The 16,107-nt window shown below is 46.2% G+C and overlaps 1 protein-coding gene across 1 annotated transcript in view; it reads right to left on the bottom strand.

Moving 5' to 3' along the window:
* Positions 1–16,107, bottom strand: part of ICE2 (interactor of little elongation complex ELL subunit 2) — a 123,295-nt gene that overhangs the window by 31,092 nt on the left and 76,096 nt on the right. Inside the window, exon 14 of the mRNA XM_040342974.1 lies at positions 3,687–3,737. Within this exon, the coding sequence (XP_040198908.1) occupies positions 3,687–3,737 (51 nt within the window). The remainder of the gene's footprint in view (positions 1–3,686; positions 3,738–16,107) is intronic.

Here is a 16,107-nt window from a genome sequence, read left to right as displayed (position 1 = left end):
TCAGTATGTCACAGTACATGTTGGATCATGGTTCCCTCAATGAAGTGTAGCTCCCAGTGCTGGTGTTCTAACGATATGGTTCCTCCTATCGATATGGTTCCCCTTAACTGCGTCAGGCGCAATCCGAGCACATGGAAATCTCTGAGCCTGAACAGCTGTTCGTCAGCTGTAGACGCGCTCGCTCTTGATGCTTGGTTATACACGCCGCCAATGCTTGGTAATACACGGCACTCTATAGTACATGCCCCTCTATACAGCAAGGGGCGGATGTGATATTGAGCAGTGCTTTTTTGCTTGGTTATACACACACCACTCTATAAAGCAAGGGGCGGATATGAGACGTGAATTTTATTGAGAAAACCATCCACCAAAAAAGCACTGCTCAATATCACATCCGTCCTTTGCTGGCCCTTGCTGTATAGAGCGGCGTGTATAACAAGCATCACAGCACTGGTCAATATCACATCAGCCTCTGCCCCTATTTCCGCTCCTTGCTGCGGCGTGTAGTATTAGAGAGGTGTGTCAATATCAAATGAGTCTCCACCCCATTTTCGGCCCATACCTGCGCGCGTGTATCATTGTGAGCAAGCGCATGTACAGCTGATGAACAGGTGTTCAGGCTCGAGATTTGTGTGGCCCCTAACTGCGTCAAGCACTGTGGACCCTATCCAATAGGGGAACCAGCTCGACAAGACACCGGGCAGCACTCATGCAGCCCCAGACCATGACACTCCCACCACATGTCTTGACACTGTAGGCAAGACAGAAGTTTAAGTTTATCTTGGTCTCATCAGACCACAGGGCATGGTTCCAGTAATGCACGTCCTTAGTCTGCCTGTCTTTAGAAAACAGTTGTAATAAATTCTGTTCTGCTGTACAGACTATGGTGATGGCAGTATAAGGGTTAAAGGGGTTTTATGCTGCGGTATACCTGAAGCTGTATATAATTCCCTCTCAATAAATGAAAGATAAAGTTCTACGTGCTATATCCTAATAACTTGAAACACTGCTTCCTCTATTTACATTTTTTCCTGCATGTGGGTGTTAAAATACTACTAAACAGCAGATGCATCTATCTAATCATATACGTTATATCCCATATAATTGCAAATATGTTCTATGTTTAGGAGGCAGCTCTTAAAAAAGTCAGGGGCCTATGTCAGATCGCATAGCAGCAAAAGAAGCCTGCAGTTAATGAAATGCCTTTAGCCTGTTGATTGCCCAAAAGGTATGTTGCTGAATGGTGTGACCAGGTCCAAAAAGAAGAAAGTGAGCACTAGACATTTTAAGTGACCAATTTATATATGATCCTGGAATGCAAAAGTCAGCTACCCGCTTAGCCTACAATTTGTAGAGTGCACTGCAAAGTGGCCATATATGATGTTCTGAATATGTAAATTGCACCCACTGTAGGTCTTAGATAATGCAAATATTGCAGCCATGGCTGTTTTGCAACGTCAAATAATTTGTAATAGTAATATACTTAAAGGGTAACTGCACCAAAAAAAAAAAAAAAAAAAATGTGTGTGTATCTAGTATATATGTATAGTATATATATGTATATATATATATGTTATATTATATATATATATATATTTATATATATATATATATATATATATATATATATATAATATACATACATACATACACACACACATACATATATATATATATATACATACATATATACACACACACACACACACATACACATTTGTGTCACAAGTCATATCGTATATCGTAATTGAATGATATTAAAAATAAACGTTCCTTTTCAATCTGCAGCTCTGTAATTTTTTGCTATATGCAACGATATATGGCAACCTGGAGGCATTCTGTACACAGATGGTGTACATAATACACCCCAAAAATGTGATTTCCCGCTTGTGTGATTAGCTGGTTTTCCTACAAGTCTGCACCAAAAAACAAGACAGATTTTTGGCATCCCCTGCAATGAAAATTTAGTTTTTGGTTTGATGCTCTCAAAGGAAAATCACGTCTACAGGGATGCAGAACCAGAAGCTTTCCTCAGAGCTTTGCAGGTGCAGCAGCCGATTTATAATTATAAAACCGCTCCAATACAGATTCACTTGGACACAGAAACAAACAATTCCTTTAGAACAAAAAAAAAAAAAGAAGAAGGTAGGAACCTGCAACAAAGATTGTTAAAATCATTGCAATGTATGCAGATCACCTAGAGGGGAATATTTTTTTTCTCAACAGTGGAGTTGCTCTTTAAATTAATTTTTAACACCAAAGGCTGTTTAGTGCACTATTTTTGTATTATACATCAGTACAGTAAGATTGCCACTAAATGGTATACTGTGGGCAGATTCAAAAAGATCTGCGCCGGCGCAGCGTATCTGAGATGCGGCACGCCGCCGTAACTTACCTGGCTTTGGTTTGAATACAGAAAGAATTTGCGCCGTAAGTTACGGCGGCGTAGTGCATCTCTCGCGGCATAAGGGCGCTGAATTCAAATGCGGCGGGTAGGGGGCGTGTTTCATTTAAATGAAGCGCGTCCCCGCGCCGAACGAACTGCGCATGCCCCGTCCGTCAAAACTCCCAGGGTGCATTGCTCCAAATGACGTTGCAAGGACGTCATTGGTTTCGGCGTGAACGTAAATGGCGTCCAGCCCCATTCACGGACGACTTACGCAAAACGAAGAAACATTTTCAAAATTATACGCGGGAACGACGGCCATACTTAACATTGAGTACGCCACCAGATAGCAGCTTTAACTATACGCCGGAAAAAGCCGAACGGAGACGACGTAAAAGAATGCGACGGCCGCTCGTACGTTCGTGGATTGTCGGAAATAGCTAATTTGCATACTCGCCACGGATTACAACGTGAACGCCACCCAGCGGCCGCCGGAAAATTGCATCTTAGATCCGACGGCGTACTAAGGCGTACGCCTGTCGGATCTAACACAGATGCCGTCGTATCTTGTTTGGTGGATACCAAAACAAAGATACGACGCGCAAAATTTGAAATTACGCCGGCGTATCAACAGCTACGCCGGCGTAATTTCTTTGAGGATCTGCCCCCGTGTGTTCTCTTGCCCTGAAAAAAAGTAACATTACATTACAGCCCCCCCCCCCCCCCCCCAATAACTGCAGTTTATTTTTACAGAAACACTAAAGAAAAATGATAAATGCTACTGAAGAGGGACTACCTTTTCACCAGTTAGTTTATCCATTATTTCTTACAGTGTATACTCTGACTGTTTCAGGTATGAATGAAAGGGTTTTATAGAGATTAACCTTCCTGAATGAGTCACTTCTCTTGCATACCCTGTTAGACTGTCACCTAGCTTGTTTGTATAGCTGTGTCCATCTGCCAAATACACATTTCCTCTTAGTTTCATAGCCTTTGATGGCTTCCATTACAAGACAATTTGCAAAGTGATAGCATAGACACAATCAATAATAAAGTGCTCAGTGTAACTGCAGGGAAATGTGATTTTCGATAAATTGTGTGTTTAAACTTCCAGGAACAATGTTCTGCTGTCCTCTCGACGCACTGCTAAATCTAGAGGGGGGGGGGGGGGCAAACCACACTGCACAGTGCAATGTGCATGTTACAGAATACACATAACCATGGAGCAGCATACAGTGGCATTGAAAATTAAAAGCAGCTCAGAATAATAAAAAGTAACAAATGTCAATGCAATACTCACGGAATCAGCCATTTTAAAATATGTCGAAGAATATTGAAGCAATTGGCTGGCCTGTGCAAAAAAAAACAAAAAAAAACTGCATGTTACTATATACAACAAGAGGCAAACAATGCACTCTTATGGAAATATACTGAGCTTTCTAACAGAGCTCTTCCTGTATACACACGTGCACTCCATAACCAAAATAAGATTTTCCTCTGCTAATAAAGTGGAGTGTCTGTTTTCAGGTGGATGTACTCCACATTCCTGATTCACATTCCACAAAAACATTTTGTTAAAATCCGAACAGCAAAATATACAGATGTTCTATACATGTGGGTGCTCTTTTACCTTTCTTTACATATGCATTTCTGTCTACCCGGTTCTAAGATTTACACTTGTGCCACACAACACAGCCCTGTCGGACAGAGTGGAAGACATGACTTTAATATGCTGTACTTAAAGGGCTTGTAAAGGCAGAAGGTTTATTTTTAGCCCAATGCATTCTATGCATTAAGATAAAAAGCCTTCTGTGTGCAGCAACTACCCTAATACTTACCAGAGCCCCAACTCGATCCAGCGATGTTGCATGTGAGACTCGGATGCCCAGGACTCTCCCTCATTGGCTGAGACAGCAGTGAACCATTGAGAGAGAGAGAGAGAGAGAGAGAGAGAGAGAGAGAGAGAGAGAGAGGCACCACGGTTCTGTCTCTGAATGGACACAAGAAGCAAGAGAGAGACTTTAAAGTAACATTATTTAAAGGTCTTTCCCTTCCTCCTGCATGTGACTAGACAGTAAAAGAAGAAACAGTTTGAGAAGCTAATCCCTCTGTCACTCTGCTCTGTTGCACTGTTCATGTGCATGGTTCTTGTTAGAACACGAACAGTGCATTTCACCTAACTAGCTCTATTGTGCTACCCCTCTCCTCAATGAGGTGAAAGGAAGAGATCACATTGGGAAGGAAGGAGGGTTTTAGTCCCAGGATCACCTTGTCTCAGACCAGAAAAAGCCACCAACTCGAAGGCATGACTGATGGAGATAATGGGCATCAAACAGGCCAACTCACTCATGAGATTCCCCAATGGGATATCATGAGTTTATTCTAAGGGAAATCTTAGAAGAATAGAAAGTACCAAAATCAGATCCTAGGGAGATGCGTACTTCCTCTTTCTTGTGGCGTAGTCGAGGCAGAATCCTCCTAGGAGGGAATGCATACACCAGTCTGAATGCAGATCAAATAAATACCTGGACATCCAGGGGATCCCTGGACCATGCCACGAACATGTTCAGTTTTTGTTGAGTCTGGAGGTTACCGTATGTTGTCAACATCTGGTGTTCCCCATTTAAGGCAGAGGATTAGGAAGAGCTCTGAATGTAGCGCCCAATTCCCTAAATCTAGGCATTGGAATGTGTTTCTCTGTCCAAGCGAGAAAAAAGGTTTCATTCTTCAGGGCTGCCCCGACTTCTGGTACCCCCAGGGTGGTTTATGAAGGGCCACAGCTGTGACAGTGTCTGACTAAGTAACCGTGTAGGAGAGTCAGTCTTATGGCTTTCTGTTCCAGAATATTGATGAGCAGAACAGACTCCAGTGGGGACCAGGTTCCATGGACAGCCAGGCAAATGTAGAACACACCCCCAGTCTGTTAGGCTTACGTCTATCATTACTATCTTCCATTGAGAGGGAAGGGAATGGTTTTCTAGGGCAGAGTTGGAAATTCACCATGTCAGGGAGATTTGTGCCTGACAGGACATCACTAGTGAGCGATTCTGAGAAAGGGTCCGCTTGTCCCACATTGTGAGAATATAATAATAATAATAATAATAATATCTGCAAAAATCTCAGGTGGAACGGAACAAAGAGGATCACGGTGAAAGAGGCTACATTTATGCAAAGGTGAGTCGTGGGATTCCTGGTTGATCTGAGAGTCCAGCAGTTGGGCCTCAAATACATTTTTTTCCTGGGCCCAACTCCCCAACTCAACTGCAGTGCGAGTCCAGCAGTTGGACCTCAGAAAAAAATCTTTGCCTGAGGAAGGAACAATGTCCAAGATCAGCCCAAATACTCCAGGCAATAGGAAGGCTATAGGGAAGACGTTTTTAAGTTTATATTGCATCAAAAAAGTTTGAAGGAAGTAAATTGTCATTTGAATGTTGGAAAACAGGATCACGACCAGTGCTTTAACTGGGCCGGAACGCGGCGGTACTCAGTACCGCCACTTCCAAAAATGGCCCTGGAGAGTACCAGCACCTCTCCGTGCGCCCAGTACGTGGGTTTACAGTACCGGAACGCAGCCGGTGGGCTTGTCGAGTTGCGGGCCAGTAATGTGTGTCAGACAGGCAGCGCAGTCACAAAAGAAACTGTATGCCGCCCCGCCGGAGCCGACTCACTGCTGCCGAGTGCGCTCCTGGCTCCCTTTCCTCTGTCCTGTCACTCCTGTCCTGTGCGTTTCCTCGACCCCCCCCCCCCCCATGGAGGAGAGTTGGTTCATTCCCCGGCGTGCGCCGCGTGACGTCACGCCGGAGGCGAGGTGAGAGGTGAGAGGAGGACTCGCGCAGGGAGCTGTGTCGGCGGCAAGGAAAGAAGCCCAAGTCACGAGGAGCCTCAGCTCAGCCTGCGTCTACAGTTCCTAGTGCTGCTACTGTCTGGATCCTGGACTCAGGACTGCAACAGAAGAAAGTAAGAAAATAATTGACTGTATTGGAGGGAGGGGGGGTTGGACTGAGGTGACCATCAGTTTTTTAATAAAAAAATGGCAGAAAAAAATATTTTTGAGTTATTTTGAGCTTGCCTTCTCTAACTAAAAAAACCCCCCATTAATTGCAGCCTCACTGTGCCACCAAACGCAGCCACTGTGCCCATCAAACGCAGCCACTGTGTCCATCAAACGCAGCCACTGTGCCATCAATTGTCGCCACTCTGCCCATCACACGCAGCCACTGTGCCACCAAACGCAGCCACTGTGCCATCACATGCAGCCACTGTGCGAACACACGCAGCCACAGTGCCATCAATTGTCGCCACTGTGCCATCACATGCAGCCACTGTGCCAACTTACACTGCCACTGTGCCATCAATTGTCGCCACTGTGCCATCACATGCAGCCACTGTGCCCATCAAACGCAGCCACTGTGCCATCACACGCAGCCACTGTGCCATCACACGCAGCCACTGTGCCATCACACGCAGCCACTGTGCCATCACACGCAGCCACTGTGCCATCACACGCAGCCACTGTGCCATCACACGCAGCCACTGTGCCACCACACGCAGCCACTGTGCCACCATCAATTGTCGCCACTGTGCCCATCTAATGCAGCCACTGTGCCCATCACACGCAGCCAAGGGTATTTTCATGTTCAGTATTGGGGGGGGGGGAGCACCGGCGCCTAATAGAGTACCGGCACCTCTTTTGGCCCACTTAAAGCACTGATCACGACTGAAGAATCTTGCAACAGAACGTCTTCCAGGTACACGGTGACATGGATAACCTGAGATTTTAGTAGAGCCACCATTTTGTAAAGAGTGCTGAGGAGTTTTGGTCCATGGAAACTCTTGGTGCAGAGGATAGCCGGAGTGGTAGGACGACCAAATCATACAAAGCACTGGTTTATGGTAAAGTTGGAAATGTGAAGATAGGCATCTTGAATGTCCACTAATACCAGAAATTCTCATCTGAGAGAAGCGATGACAGAACTTGCAGACTCCATGCAGAATTTGTTGACAGGCAGATACCTGTATGGGAATTTTAGGTCCAAAATTGGGTGAATGCCTCATTTGGTTTTGGGACTTTGAATAGGTTTAAAGTAAAAGCCTTTAAGCCTTTCTTATGCAGGAACTGGGATTACCACTGGGGATTGGAGGTTAGGAATCACGGAGGGGCAGAGATAGAAATTCAATTTTTCAGCTTCTGGAAACAGATTGGACACATATGCCCAGGACGTCTCGGATCTATACTGGCACAAATGACAAAAGATGTTCCCCAACTTCAGAGGTGAAGGGGACCCCTTCATTATAAAGAATGCTTCAGGGTAGGGTTGGAGGGTTTTGGGGTCCAAGGCTGGCAATGAAAGGATACGACCCACACTTAAAGGACTATGCCTGGGTGGAACAAATGGATCTTTTTTTGCAAGGAGGTGGAAACAGTCAAGGTAGTAGTAGGCTTGGGCTGTTTTTTGGGGGGGGGGGGGGGTGAAAGTATTTTTCCCTCCATAACTTCCTTGATAAATTTGTCAAGGGATTCACCAAGAAGGCATTTACCATCAAAAGGCATGCGAAAGATGCCTTTTGTAAGCAGGTTCAGCCAACAACATTTTTAACCACAAAATTTGGCGCATATATACAGAGAGCAGTGTCATCCTAGAGATCTGGCAAAGTACATTCTCTAGGTCATCAACACAAAAAAGCAAAATACATTGAGCTGCTTCTACAGGCAAAACACAAAACTGTAGAAGCCAGTGTGCATGGAGCCCAAGAGGGAAAAGTATTTTTAGACTTTGCCAGCCGTTTGTGCCAATAGGAGCTTGTTCAGGCAGAGGAGATTTTGGTACTGCTAGTCAAAGGCTAATATGCACTGCATCAAAGAGTGTGCTTACAGTACAAAGCAAATGCCAAGAAGCTTGCGTTTCATAACATGCACAAGAAGAAATCTGCAATATCCTCCTCTGCCTCTCCATCCCCTATATCTTTTTCAAAGAGGTTAGAATTTCAGGGTCAGACTACAGAAAAAGATTCAGGTAGTGAAAAGGCAGAAGAGCACTTCTGAGCCCTGAAGACCAAAGGTTCTAGAAGGACAGGGTATTCAAATGAAATCAGATCTAGTTGCAATTAAATCTGCCTTGGTCAGTTAGGCTGTCTGTTGAGCTCTTGAGAGGAAGCTAGAATGAGAGGAAAAGAGTTGTGTGAGTGTAGGACCTTGCTCCGACGTACTCCTTGTGTTTTATGTGGAAATGCCAGGCCTATTAAGGCCATCAACGTTAAAGTGGTTGCAAAGGCTAAAGTTTTTTTTTACCTTCATGCATTCTATGCATGAAGGTAAAAAAAACCTTCTGTGTGCTGCTCTCCCCCCTCTCAGCCTCCCCCAATACTCACCTGAGCCCCCTCTCGATCCAGCCATGTGCACAGGAGCCTCGGCTGTCCCTCGTGTCTCTCTCCTCACAAACTGAGACACAGCAGCATGAGCCATTGACTCCCACTGCCAAACACAGCCAGTGAACCAATGAGGAGCGCAGGGCCGAGTCGCAGCTCCAAGTGTCTTATAGTTGCACAGAACGGGGCTCTGGAGCATCAATGCAGCAGTGCCCCCATAGCAAGCGGCTTACTATTGTGGACACTGGTCAAGGTGAAGGGAGCCAGGAGTGGCAGCGGGGGGACACCGAGAAGAAGAGGATCAGTGCTGCTCTCTGCAAAACCACCGAACAGGGCAAGTAAGTATAACACGTTTATTTTTGTAAAACAGCAAACCTTAAATATCACTTTAAGCCTTATTGCAGCTACATCTACATTCAAACAGCAAACCTGTCTATTCTGAAAAGGTAAAAATTATGGAATGTTACCCATCACCCACATAGTGGAGATTTTTACAGAGGGGGAGAACACATGTAAATAGGATTTTTTCTACAGCTTACCTGTAAAATCCTTTTCTTGGAGTACATCACAGGACACAGAGACAGTTATTATATTAATAACTACTTGGGTTATACACCACGTATAGGTGGATGGACACTGGTAGATCAATTGGAACAATCAAACAGGAAGTCCTCCCATATATAACCCCTCCTACATCAGTTTTGTAGGACCTCTGTGTCCTGTGATGTACTCGAAGAAAACATTTTTTTTTTTCTCTCTTTATCGTACATCACAGGACACAGAGCCAATTATTATATTAATAACTACTTGGTACGTCCCAAAGAAATATCCTTGAGGGGAGGGAGACACCATCATGAAACTGCCATCAGAGAAGGACCTACTCTGCTTTTTGTAATACACCAAAGGCAGTATCTTCTATGGTATTGACATCCACCTGGTAAAAATCCTGTAGATGTATAAACCAAAGACCCAGTTGTGGTCTTGCACCCCTGGGCCACCGACACCCGGTAACAGATGGCCCAAGATACTCCCTCACACCTGGTAGAGAATCTCTCCCCAGAATTTTTTATTTTTTTGCCATTTAAACCAAAGGCACCTTTGATAAACTGGCAGATCCACTGCTAAATATTTTGACCTGGATGCCGCCTGCCCTTCCTGGGCTCTTCTGGCAGCACAAACTAGGATTCCTGACTGGTGCCAAAAACTCAAGTAGATCCAAAGTGCCTGAACAACCTCTAGGGCAGGAATATGCAATTAGCGGACACCCAGCTCTTGCAAAACTACAAGTCCCATCATGCCTCTGACAGCCACAAGCATGACACCCAGAGTCAGAGTCTTGCTATGCCTCATAGGACTTGTAGTTCTGCAACAGCTGGAGGTCCGCTAATTGCATATCCCTGCTCTAGAGTATGTAGCCATCTTTCTCCTGCAGACTGTGGATTAGGAGAAAAATAAAAGGGAAGACACTGTCCTGACTCAAGTAAAAACTAGAAACCACTTTAGGCAATAAGAGTGGACAAAGACACAACATCACCTTATGATGCAAGACCAAGAACAGCTCCTTGCATGAAAGAGCCGCCAACTCTGTCACTCCACACAGTGAAGTGATGGCAACCAAAGAAGCCACCTTCTGAGATAAAAGGACCAACAGAATCCCCCGATTTGTTCAAAAAGTGGCCTCTGCAAGGTCAATCAAGATCAAATTCAAGTCCCAAGAACACAAAAATGGCCTAGTTACATGCTGTATGAGGTATGAAACAAGGAGTGAGAAACAACGGCCTCTTGAAAAGAATGGATAGGGATGAACTGACCCTTAATGGTACTTAAAGCCGAATCTCCTTTCCCCTACCGATTGAAGAAAAAAAAAAGTCCTGAAATTGAAGTTCCCCAAAGCTGGCTTGCAAGGGCTCAACAGTACGGAGATACAAGACTCAAAACCATTAGGTCTTGCTGGACTGGGAGTGTCCAAGGAGCGATCCCCGCAAGACTCGCTATGTCAGTGTACCAAGCCCTCCTGGGCCAATTCAGTCAACACCAATATCAGTGTTACCACCTCACGGATCATTCGCAAAAGATGTGGCAGAAGCCGAAACAGAGGTAAAATGTTAAATAAGGGAGAACCGGTCCCTAAGGTGTTACCGGTACCATCTACCCCTATATGCAGTGGGACTCTTTTTCGGGACACACCTATCCCAAACTGTTGTAGAACTTGGAATCTAGTAGATTCCCCTGCAGAGTTCCCCCTGCCACTATTCTATCCCTGGAATATGTATTGGTGATAGAGACAGCACTTGTACTGCCCCAGACAGAATGTGGTCCACCTCCCTGAGTCGCATGACCTCTGGTGCTGCCCTGGTGGTTGATATATATGCAAACAAAAGAACGTGCTGCTCCGGGTGAGATAGGAAGCCTGATAATTACTGCATACAACCAACAATGAAAGAGATGGCTGCACTCCAAGATCAATTAAAATTCTTTAATATCCGAACATCCCAAGTGTTACAGACAGGCAGGTAGACTAGTTTCACACACTAACAGGTGCGCTTATTCATTACACAGAAGAGTCGGCAACATAACATAAAAATGAATGAAAAGAAAAACCCTAAGAAAACCATAGAAAAAAAGAGATTTTTAATACAGCTTACCTGTAAAATCTTTTTCTTGGAGTACATCACGGGACACAGAGCGGCATTCATTACTATATGGGTTATATGGAGTACCTTCAGGTGTAGACACTGGCAATCTCAAACAGGAAATGCCCCTCCCTATATAACCCCCTCCCATAGGAGGAGTACCTCAGTTTTGTAGCAAGCAGTATGCCTCCCAAAATGGTCCTCAAAAAAGAGGGGTGGGAGCTCTGTGTCCCGTGATGTACTCCAAGAAAAAGATTTTACAGGTAAGCTGTATTAAAAATCTCTTTTTCTTTATCGTACATCACGGGACACAGAGCGGCATTCATTACTATATGGGATGTCCCAAAGCAATGCTTACAATGAGGGGAGGGAGAACATCTCCAAGACAAAAGGATTTAATTTAGAGATATACTCAAATCATAATAAATCCAACTTAGTTGAGAAAAATAAAATTTTTAAATTTAACTCGAACAAGAGGAGCCCCCGGAATCCGAGGGTCTCAAACTGCAGCCTGCAGCACTGCCTGCCCGAAGGCAGTATCAGTATTCCTTCTTACGTCCAACTTGTAGAATTTTGTAAACGTGTGGACAGAAGACCAGGTTGCCGCCTTGCAAACTTGAGCCATAGAGATCTGGTGGTGTGCTGCCCAGGAGGCGCCCATGGCTCTAGTAGAATGAGCCTTTAATGATACTGGAGGAGGCAACCCTTTCAAGCCGTAGGCCTGAGTGATTAATTGCTTAATCCACCTAGAAATGGTGGACTTTGCAGCTGCCTGCCCCTTCTTGGGCCCATCCGGTAGAATGAACAGCACATCTGTCTTCCGGATCTTCTTTGTAGCTTTAAGATAGGCCTTCATGGCCCTGACAATATCCAAGGTATGCAGCAACCCTTCCTTTCTGGAAGTAGGTTTAGGGAAGAAGGATGGTAATACCAAATCCTGGTTCAAATGAAAACTGGATATGACCTTCGGAAGGAAGGAAGGATGAGGGCGGAGAACGACCCTGTCCTTATGAAAAACAAGATATGGTTCCTTACAGGATAAGGCTGCCAGCTCCGAAACTCTTCTTGCGGAAACTATGGCAACCAAAAATACTAACTTCCTTGTCAGTAGAACCAAAGGAATATCAGCCAACGGCTCAAACGGTTGTTTCTGTAAACTTGACAGAACAAGATTTAAATCCCACGGACAAAGCGGGGATTTAACTGGAGGTCTAATACGTAAGACCCCTTGAAGGAAGGTCTTAACCAGCGAGTGGGTGGCCAGCGGCCGCTGAAACCACACTGACAGAGCAGAAATCTGTCCTTTGATTGTGCTTAATGCCAATCCTTTATCCACTCCTAGCTGGAGAAAACGTAATACTCTATCGATGGTAAATTTGCGAGAAAGCCATCGCTTGGACTCACACCAGCCTACATAGGCCTTCCAGACCCTGTAATAAATCACCCTAGAGACCGGTTTCCTGGCTCTGATTAGGGTAGAGATTACTTTCTGAGACAGACCTCTACCCCTGAGAATCAGGGATTCAGCTTCCAGGCCGTCAAATTTAGATGCCGTAAGGCAGGGTGGAGGATCGGACCTTGCGATAGCAGGTCTGGCCGTAGAGGAAGAGTCCAAGGGTCTCCCACTACCATCCTTAAGATTAGTGAGTACCATGCCCTTCTGGGCCATGCTGGAGCTACCAGGATGACTGGTATGTGCTCCACCCGGATCCTGCGCAGCAGGCGGGGTAGTAACTGGAGCGGGGGAAACGCATAAAGAAGTTTGAACTGATGCCAAGGGCAAACCAACGCATCGGTTCCGCAGGCCATTGGATCCCTTGAGCGGGACATGAACCTGTCTAGTTTCTTGTTGAGTCTCGATGCCATGATATCCACGTCCGGCACTCCCCATCTTTGGCAGAGTGCTTGAAAGACTTGTGGATGCAGAGACCATTCCCCCGGCCATAGAGTCTGGCGGCTTAAGAAGTCCGCCTGAAAGTTGTCCACTCCTGGAATGAATATTGCCGATATGCAGGGCACATGAGCCTCTGCCCATAGAAGAATCAAGCTCACCTCTCTCTGAGCGGCTTGACTCCTGGTTCCCCCTTGGTGATTTATGTGTGCCACGGCCGTGGCATTGTCTGATTGAATTCTCACCGGGAACCCCTGCAATTTTGACGTCCAAGCCCTGAGGGCTAGTCGAGCAGCTCTGAGCTCCAAGATGTTGATGGGCAACTGCTTCTCTGGCTTTGCCCAAGTACCTTGGCGAGTGCAACCATCCAAAATTGCTCCCCAGCCCGTCAGGCTGGCGTCTGTGGTCACTATCTTCCAAGCCACTGGGCTGAAAGACCTCCCCTTCAGTAGATTCTGAGGGTCTAACCACCAACACAGACTTTGTCGGACTCTTGATGAGAGCGGCAACGGGATATCCAAGGCCTGTGGCCTTCTGCTCCATGCTGACAGGATGGCTGCCTGTAGGATGCGAGTGTGGCTCTGGGCGTATGGTACCGCCTCGAATGTGGCCACCATCTTGCCTAGTAACCTCATACATAGGCGAATAGTCGGTTCTTTCTTGCTTAGAACCAGTAGGATTAATTCCTTGATGGCTTTTACCTTCCTCAGAGGTAGGAACACTCCTTGTTGTTCTGTGTCTAATCTCATGCCGAGATATTCCAACTGCTTTGTGGGCTGGAAAGCTGACTTTTCTCGATTTAGGACCCAGCCGAACCTCTCGAGGTATTGGACCGTGAGGGCCACTGCTCGCTCCAAGCCGGGAGACGAGTGATCTATGACTAGGAGGTCGTCCAGGTATGCTAGGATCGTGACCCCTTGGATCCTTAGTTTGGCTAGGATTGGAGCTAGGACCTTCGTGAACACCCGGGGGGCCGTAGCCAACCCGAAGGGAAGCGCCACGAATTGGAAGTGACGCGAAGCCACCATGAAGCGTAGATATCTTTGATGTGGCTGATAAATTGGAACATGAAGGTAGGCATCCTTTATGTCTATGGACGCCATGAAGTCGTCCTTCTGGAGTGTGGCAGCTGCTGACCGCACGGATTCCATCCGAAATGAGCGGATCTTTAGATATGCATTTACCATCTTTAGGTCCAAAATTGGCCTGACATCTCCATTGGATTTTGGGATGATGAATAGGTTGGAGTAGAAACCCAGCCCCTGTTCCAGGACTGGTACCTCTACTATTACTTCCTGGGAAAGTAGATGATCTAATGCCGATCTTAATGCGGCTCCCTTTTCCGGATCGTTTGGAATCCTCGACTTCTGGAAATGAGGAGGAGGAAACCTTAGGAAATCTAATTTGTAGCCTGTGGCCACGGAAGACCGTACCCACTCGTCGGGAATGCTGGCTTCCCAAATCTCTGAAAAGAGTCGCAGCCTTCCCCCCACCTTCGTGGGTGGGGGCGCCCCTTCATAAGGTTGGCTTGGGGGCTGGTTTTGCTGGTTTGCGAAACCACTGCCTTTTGCCTCTAACAGCCTGTCCTTGTGATCTGCTGTTGAAGCCGAAGTTTGCTTTTGCAGGAAGCCGTCGATACTGCTTGGCATTAGAGGGCCCCTGCCCAGGGGAATACTGTCGTTTAAACGCAGGTCCCTGAACCTTCTTCTTAGTTGGCAAGAGAGTACTCTTGCCGTTTGAAATGGTCTGAATGTATTTATCTAGGTCTTCTCCGAAGAGTCGTCCTCCATGGAAGGGGAACCCTACCAGGAGCTTCTTGCATGGGGGCTCAGCCTCCCAGCTTTTTAACCATAAGAGTCTTCTCATATGGATAAGGGATAACGATAAACGTGACGCTTGCTGGATAGAATCCTTGATTGCGTCTACCGTAAAACATATGGCCTTAGGGACATCCGAAAATTTTTCTGCCTGCTGGGCCGGAATAAGTTTAAGCATCTGCTTAAATTGATCCGATAATGCTTGAGCGACCCCAATCGCAGCCACAGCTGGCTGTACTACTGCCCCTGCAGTAGTGAAGGAGTTCTTAAGTAGTGCTTCCAAGCGCTTATCAACTGGATCCTTGAACACCTGTATGTTTTCTACAGGGCATGTTAACGATCTGTTAACACATGAGATGGCTGCGTCCACTGCAGGAGTAGCCCATCTTTTGGAACATTTTTCTTCCATAGGATATAGGACAGAGAACCTTTTAGGTGGTAAGAAGATCTTATCTGGCTTGTTCCAATCTTGGAACAAAATTCCCTCTAATAGAGGATGGATCGGAAACACAGCATTGCTTTGAGGCGCCCTCAGTGAGCCCAAAGCTGAAACCGTCGATACCTGGAGATCTGGTACTGGCAAGTTGAATGTCCTATGGACCAAGTCCGACAATCCTTGAATCCACCAGCTCTCCCTCAGGGAGACTGCCCCAGACTCCTCTGTATCCGGGTCTTCGATCCCTGAACCTACTTGGTCCGTGTCCAAGAGGTCGTCCAATTCCCCTGAGGAAAGGACCTCCTCTTCTGAGGGTCCGCGCTCGGGCGACGGAGATCTATTCCGCTTACTGCCCCGCATAGCTGCGGATATCATTTTTCCCATGCTTTTCTCATCTCTTTTAAAGAGGTGAGTAATACCTCCTCCGTGACCATCTTAGGGTTGGACTGACCCGCGTCAGCTCCAGCCCCAGATCCCGATGGCCCCAAGGCTCCCTGTAGGGAAAACAGCGGCATACCATGGTACAATACCGAGGTACACCTGCTACCTATTGGTATTTGGAACTATAAAAGTTAATT

The sequence above is a fragment of the Rana temporaria genome, chromosome 3, assembly GCF_905171775.1.
Source record: "Rana temporaria chromosome 3, aRanTem1.1, whole genome shotgun sequence".
Taxonomy (NCBI): domain Eukaryota; kingdom Metazoa; phylum Chordata; class Amphibia; order Anura; family Ranidae; genus Rana; species Rana temporaria.
This window is presented reverse-complemented; position numbering and strand designations above follow the sequence as displayed.